The 7,500-nt window shown below is 40.3% G+C and overlaps 1 protein-coding gene across 1 annotated transcript in view; it reads left to right on the top strand.

Annotated features, from left to right (window-relative positions):
• Positions 1–7,500, top strand: part of LOC120039295 (high affinity cAMP-specific and IBMX-insensitive 3',5'-cyclic phosphodiesterase 8A-like) — a 58,752-nt gene that overhangs the window by 937 nt on the left and 50,315 nt on the right. The window contains exons 3-6 of the mRNA XM_038984743.1: positions 88–139; positions 265–301; positions 2,775–2,852; positions 4,026–4,096. Of these exons, the coding sequence (XP_038840671.1) occupies positions 88–139; positions 265–301; positions 2,775–2,852; positions 4,026–4,096 (238 nt within the window). The remainder of the gene's footprint in view (positions 1–87; positions 140–264; positions 302–2,774; positions 2,853–4,025; positions 4,097–7,500) is intronic.

Below are 7,500 nucleotides of genomic sequence, written 5' to 3'. Positions count from 1 at the left end.
AAAAAATATAGTAAAGATTTTCTTGGCACAATATATTTAGTTAATGTATTATCAGTGTATTCATAATGTTGATCCTTTGTTCAACAGTAAAATCAGACACTGCGTGTCTATACACAGGCCTTTACATGATCAGAATAAGGTAAGAGGCTGATTCCTGAACACAACAGATAATACAGGAGGAAGAGTTCTTTCTTTTGTCACCTGATTATGTTCTGCTCTCTGTCTCTCTGTCTGTCTGTCCCTCCCTTTTACTCTCCCCTCTAGACATCCAGTGAACGGGTGCAGGCAGAGTCTCAGACAGGTACTTACTCTCTCTGTCTCTCTCTCTCTCTCTCTTTCTCTGTCTCTCTTTCTCTGTATCTTTCTCCCTGTCTCTCTCTCTCTCCTCTCACTCTCTCTCTGTCTCTCTCTCTGTCTCTCTCTCTGTCTCTCTCTCTGTCTCTCTCTCTGTCTCTCTCTCTGTCTCTCTTTCTCTCTCTCTCTACACTCCCGGCCTCTCTCAATTCAATTCAATTCAATTCAAGGGGCTTTATTGGCATGGGAAACATGTGTTAACATTGCCAAAGCAAGTGAGGTAGATATTATACAAAAGTGAAATAAACAATACAAATTAACAGTAAACATACACATACAGAAGTTTCAAAACAATAAAGCAATTACAAATGTTATATTATATATATACAGTGTTGTAACAATGTACAAATGGTTAAAGCACACAATTTAAAATAAATAAGCATAAATATGGGTTGTATTTACAATGGTGTTTGTTCTTCACTGGTTGCCCTTTTCTTGTGGCAACAGGTCACAAATCTTGCTGCTGTGATGGCACACTGTGGAATTTCTCCCAGTAGATATGGGAGTTTATCAAAATTGGATTTGTTTTCAAATTCTTTGTGGATCTGTGTAATCTGAGGGAAATATGTCTCTCTAATATGGTCATACATTGGGCAGGAGGTTAGGAAGTGCAGCTCAGTTTCCACCTCATTTTGTGGGCAGTGTGCACATAGCCTGTCTTCTCTTGAGAGCCATGTCTGCCTCTCTCTCTCTCTCTCTCTCTCTCTCTCTCTCTCTCTCTCTCTCTCTCTCTCTCTCTCTCTCTCTCTCTCTCTCTCTCTCTCTCTCTCTCTCTCTTCTCTCTCTCTTCTCTCTCTCTCCCTCTCTCTCTCTCTCTCTCTCTCTCTCTCTCTCTCTCTCTCTCTTCTCCCTCTCTCTCTCTCTCTCTCTCTCTCTCATGTTTTACTACAATGCATACAAGCTAAAGTTAAGGAAGAGTAATGCAATATTATCTAATGCATGTTTAGACGGTGGCTAACAGTTACTGATGTTATCCTTGAAAAAGCGTGGGAGTAGAAATTGCTGTTTGTTCATCCCCATAATGGTTAAGGTTAAGATTGGACCTGATCCTAGATCAGTGGTAAGGGGAAACCTCTACCCCTAACCTGATCCTAGATCAGTGGTAAGGGGAAACCTCTACCCCTAACCTGATCCTAGATCAGCGGTAAGGGGAAACCTCTACCCCTAACCTGATCCTAGATCAGCGGTAAGGGGAAACCTCTAACCTGATCCTAGATCAGCGGTAAGGGGAAACCTCTACCCCTAACCTGATCCTAGATCAGTGGTAAGGGGAAACCTCTACCCTAACCTGATCCTAGATCAGTGGTAAGGGGAAACCTCTACCCTAACCTGATCCTAGCTCAGTGGTAAGGGGAAACCTCTACCCTAACCTTGTAGTATTACAGAGGCAGTAGGGTATGTGTTATTTTCCTGCCAGTTGGCTGGTTGTCATGTGTGTCAGATGTGCTCCTCTCCCATGACAACCACTCAATGACCTGTGTGTTTTGGTTTTACTTCCCTTGTGGGGGTCAGAAGTCTTCACAAGGAAGTCAAACCAGGACAATTCGGCTTAGTGGTTAGGAGTTAGGGTTAGTGGTTAGGAGTTAGGGTTAGTGGTTAGGAGTTAGGCTTAGTGGTTAGGAGTTAGGGTTAGTGGTTAGGAGTTAGGGTTAGTGGTTAGGGTTAGTGGTTAGTGGTTAGGAGTTAGGGTTAGTGGTTAGGAGTTAGGGTTAGTGGTTAGGAGTTAGGCTTAGTGGTTAGGAGTTAGGGTTAGTGGTTAGGAGTTAGGCTTAGTGGTTAGGAGTTAGGCTTAGTGGTTAGGAGTTAGGCTTAGTGGTTAGGAGTTAGGCTTAGTGGTTAGGAGTTAGGGCTAGTGGTTAGTTTTAGGAGTTAGGTTAAAGGGTTAGGTTTAGGGTTTAAATTAGGGATTAGGTTTAGGAGTTAGGAGTTAGGGTTAGTGGTTAGGTTTAGGAGTTAGGTTAGGTTTAGGGTTTAAATTAGGGATTAGGTTTAGGAGTTAGGTTAAGGGGTTAGGTTTAGGGTTTAAATTAGGGATTAGGTTTAGGAGTTAGGTTAAGGGGTTAGGTTTAGGGTTTAAATTAGGGATTAGGTTTAGGGTTAGGAGTTAGGGTTAGTGGTTAGTGGTTAGGTTTAGGAGTTAGGTTAGGTTTAGGGTTTAAATTAGGGATTAGGTTTAGGGTTAGGAGTTAGGTTAAGGGGTTAGGGAAAATAGGGTTTTGAATGGGAATCAATTGTTTGGTCCCCATAATATAACAAACGTGTGCCTGTGTGTGTGTGTGTGTGTGTGTGTGTGTGTGTGTGTGTGTGTGTGTGTGTGTGTGTGTGTGTGTGTGACTGTGTGTGACTGTGTGTGCCTGTGTGTGCCTGTGTGTGCCTGTGTGTGCCTGTGTGTGTGTGTGTGTGTGTTGTCCCCTCCCTAGACATCCAGTCCAGTAAGCATAAGGACCGGAGAAAAGGCTCGTTGGACGTCAGGTCCACTACGTCTCGAGGCAGCGATGGTGAGACGACTGGGACAGAGAGAGACACTATGGAACTATTCTAGAGAACACAAATCAACTGGATTAACATCATCAATATTATTCTACTTGTTTATTGGACACATCTGATGGATACTGATCATGACATGTTGACTAGTGAGGAACAAGCCAGTGTCGTGGTGTCTACGGGGAAGTCTTCCTCTCCTCGTCTGCCTCTCCTCGTCTTCCTCGTCTCTCCTCGTCTTCCTCTCCTCGCCTCTCCTCGTCTCTCCTCGTCTTCCTCTCCTCGTCTTCCTCGTCTTCCTCTCCTCGTCTTCCCCTCCTCGTCTCTCCTAGTCTTCCTCTCCTCGTCTTCCTCTCCTCTTCTCTCCTTGTCTCTCCTCGTCTCTCGTCTCGCCTCTCCTCGTCTCTCCTCGTCTCTCCTCTCCTCGTCTCTCCTCTCCTCGTCTCTCCTCGTCTTCCTCTCCTCGTCTTCCTCTCCTCGTCTCTCCTAGTCTTCCTCGTCTTCCTCTCCTCGTCTCTCCTTGTCTCTCTTCGTCTTTCTCTCCTCGTCTCTCGTCTCTCCTCGCCTCTCCTCGTCTCTCCTCATCTCTCCTTGTCTCTTCTCGTCTTCCTCTCCTCGTCTTCCTCTCCTCGTCTTCCTCTCCTCGTCTTCCTCGCCTCTCCTCGTCTCTCCTCGTCTTCCTCTCCTCGTCTCTCCTCGTCTCTCCTTGTCTCTCCTCGTCTCTCCTCGTCTTCTTCTCCTCGTCTCTCCTAGTCTTCCTCGTCTTCCTCTCCTCGTCTCTCCTTGTCTCTCTTCGTCTTTCTCTCCTCGTCTCTCGTCTCTCCTCGCCTCTCCTCGTCTCTCCTCGTCTCTCCTCATCTCTCCTTGTCTCTTCTCGTCTTCCTCTCCTCGTCTTCCTCTCCTCATCTCTCCTCGTCTTCCTCTCCTCGTCTTCCTCTCCTCGTCTTCCTCGCCTCTCCTCGTCTCTCCTCGTCTTCCTCTCCTCGTCTCTCCTCGTCTCTCCTCGTCTTCCTCTCCTCGTCTCTCCTCGTCTCTCCTAATTTCCTCTTTTAGTCACTTTGTAGACCTGATTTAATGCAGGCTGGTTCCCATGAGTAGGTCATTAGTAAAACAGTGGTGTGTTATTGTCTGCTGAAGGTATCAGTGGGTATAAAGCTTAGTGATGGTTGAGTTTGTCCTCGTGTTTCCAGGCAGTTCCCAGAGAAGACACTCCTCCATGGCCAGAATCCACTCCATGACCATCGAAGCTCCAATCACCAAGGTGCCTACGTTTCATACAATGACTTACACAACATTTACTATAGAGTCATATAGTCATTTACTACAGAGTCATATAGTCATTTACTACAGAGTCATATAGTCATTTACTACAGAGTCATTTAGTCATTTACTACAGAGTCATATAGTCATTTACTACAGAGTCATATAGTCATTTACTACAGAGTCATATAGTCATTTACTAAGGAGTCATATAGTCATTTACTAAGGAGTCATATAGTCATTTACTACAGAGTCATATAGTCATTTACTACAGAGTCATATAGTCATTTACTACAGAGTCATATAGTCATATAGTCATTTACTACAGAGTCATTTACTACAGAGTCATATAGTCATTTACTACAGAGTCATATAGTCATATAGTCATTTACTACAGAGTCATTTACTAAGGAGTCATATAGTCATTTACTACAGAGTCATATAGTCATTTACTAAGGAGTCATATAGTCATTTACTAAGGAGTCATATAGTCATTTACTACAGAGTCATATAGTCATTTACTACAGAGTCATATAGTCATTTACTACAGAGTCATATAGTCATTTACTACAGAGTCATATAGTCATATAGTCATTTACTACAGAGTCATTTACTACAGAGTCATATAGTCATTTACTACAGAGTCATATAGTCATTTACTAAGGAGTCATATAGTCATTTACTACAGAGTCATATAGTCATTTACTACAGAGTCATATAGTCATTTACTACAGAGTCATATAGTCATTTACTACAGAGTCATATAGTCATATAGTCATTTACTACAGAGTCATTTACTACAGAGTCATATAGTCATTTACTACAGAGTCATATAGTCATTATACTAGTCTATAGTCATTTTACAGAGTCTATAGTCATTTACTACAGAGTCATATAGTCATATAGTCATTTACTACAGAGTCATTTACTAAGGAGTCATATAGTCATTTACTACAGAGTCATGTAGTCATTTACTAAGGAGTCATATAGTCATTTACTACAGAGTCATATAGTCATTTACTACAGAGTCATATAGTCATTTACTACAGAGTCCTATAGTCATTTACTAAGGAGTCATATAGTCATTTACTACATAGTCATATAGTCATATAGTCATTTACTACAGAGTCATTTACTACAGAGTCATATAGTCATTTACTAAGGAGTCATATAGTCATTTACTACAGAGTCATATAGTCATATAGTCATTTACTACAGAGTCATATAGTCATTTAATATAGAGTCATATAGTCATTTACTAAGGAGTCATATAGTCATTTACTACAGAGTCATATAGTCATTTACTACAGATATCGTACTATGAGTCATATAGTCATTTACTACAGAGTCATATAGTCAATAGTCATTTACTACGAGTCATTAGTCTTTACTACAGAGTCATATAGTCATTTACTACAGAGTCATATAGTCATATAGTCATTTACTACATAGTAATATAGTCATTTACTACAGAGTCATATAGTCATTTACTACAGAGTCATATAGTCATATAGTCATTTACTACAGAGTCATATAGTCATATAGTCATTTACTACAAGTCATATAGTCATTTACTACAGAGTCATATAGTCATTTACTACAAGTCTATAGTCATTTACTACAGAGTCATTAGCTTTACTACAGAGTCATTTAGTCATTTACTACAGAGTCATATAGTCATTACTACAGAGTCATATAGTAATTTACTACAGAGTCATATAGTAATTTACTACAGAGTCATATAGTCATTTACTACAGAGTCCATATAGTCATTTACTAAGGAGTCTATAGTCATTACTACATAGTCATATAGTCTTTACTACAGAGTCATATAGTCATTTACACAGAGTCCTATAGTCATTTACTACAGAGTCATATAGTCATTTACTACAGAGTCATATAGTCATTTACTACAGAGTCATATAGTCATATAGTCATTTACTACAGAGTCATATAGTCATTTACTACAGAGTCATTTACTAAGGAGTCATATAGTCATTTACTACAGAGTCATATAGTCATTTACTACAGAGTCATATAGTCATTTACTACAGAGTCATATAGTCATATAGTCATTTACTACAGAGTCATATAGTCATTTACTACAGAGTCATATAGTCATTTACTACAGAGTCATATAGTCATTTACTACAGAGTCATTTAGTCATTTACTACAGAGTCATATAGTCATTTACTACAGAGTCATATAGTCATTTACTACAGAGTCATATAGTCATATAGTCATTTACTACAGAGTCATATAGTCATTTACTACAGAGTCATATAGTCATTTACTACAGAGTCATATAGTATTTACTACAGAGTCATATAGTCATTTACTACAGAGTCATATAGTCATTTACTACAGAGTCATATAGTCATTTACTACAGAGTCATATAGTCATATAGTCATTTACTACAGAGTCATATAGTCATTTACTACAGAGTAATTTAGTAATTTACTACAGAGTCATATAGTCATTTACTACAGAGTCATATAGTCATTTACTACATAGTCAATTAGTCATTTACTACAGAGTCCTATAGTCATTTACTACATAGTAATATAGTCATTTACTACAGAGTCATTTAGTAATTTACTACAGAGTCATATAGTCATTTAGTCATTTACTACATAGTAATATAGTCATTTACTACATAGTTACATAGTAATATAGTCATATAGTCATTTAGTATCTGTGGTACTTTAAGTTCTGTCACATGACCACTCCTAGTACCCAAAGTTCTGTCACATGACCACTCCTACTACCCAAAGTTCTGTCACATGACCACTCCTACTACCCAAAGTTCTGTCACATGACCACTCCTACTACCCAAAGTTCTGTCACATGACCACTCCTAGTTCCTGAGTTCCGTCACATGACCACTCCTAGTCCCCAAGGTTCTGTCACATGACCACTCCTAGTCCTCAAGGTTCTGTCACATGATCACTCCTAGTCCCCAAGGTTCTGTCACATGACCACTCCTAGTCCCCAAGGTTCTGTCACATGACCACTCCTAGTCCCCAAAGTTCTGTCACATGACCACTCCTAGTCCCCAAGGTTCTGTCACATGACCACTCCTAGTTCCTGAGTTTCGTCACATGACACTAGTCAATCCCGGTAGCTGTTCCCTCCTAGAATAAAGCAATGGAGGAGCTGCTGATGTGTCTGTCTGTCTGTCTGTCTGTCTGTCTGTCTGTCTGTCTGTCTGTCTGTCTGTCTGTCTGTCTGTCTGTCTGTCACAGCTGCATCAAGTTAGTTCTGGCAGTTCCATTGTCCCGCCTCTCCTCAGTCTCTGTAGTAGAAACAAGTTAAATACATGTTTTATAAAGAGTTCAGTAACTTCAACCTACTTTATCGTTCAGGTTTTATTGTGTTGTGTTTATCATTCAGGTTTTATTTG

Source organism: Salvelinus namaycush, unplaced genomic scaffold (assembly GCF_016432855.1).
Source record: "Salvelinus namaycush isolate Seneca unplaced genomic scaffold, SaNama_1.0 Scaffold262, whole genome shotgun sequence".
Classification (NCBI taxonomy): domain Eukaryota; kingdom Metazoa; phylum Chordata; class Actinopteri; order Salmoniformes; family Salmonidae; genus Salvelinus; species Salvelinus namaycush.
The sequence above is the reverse complement of the archived record's forward strand: the minus strand, read 5'-3'. Positions and strand labels throughout refer to the sequence as shown.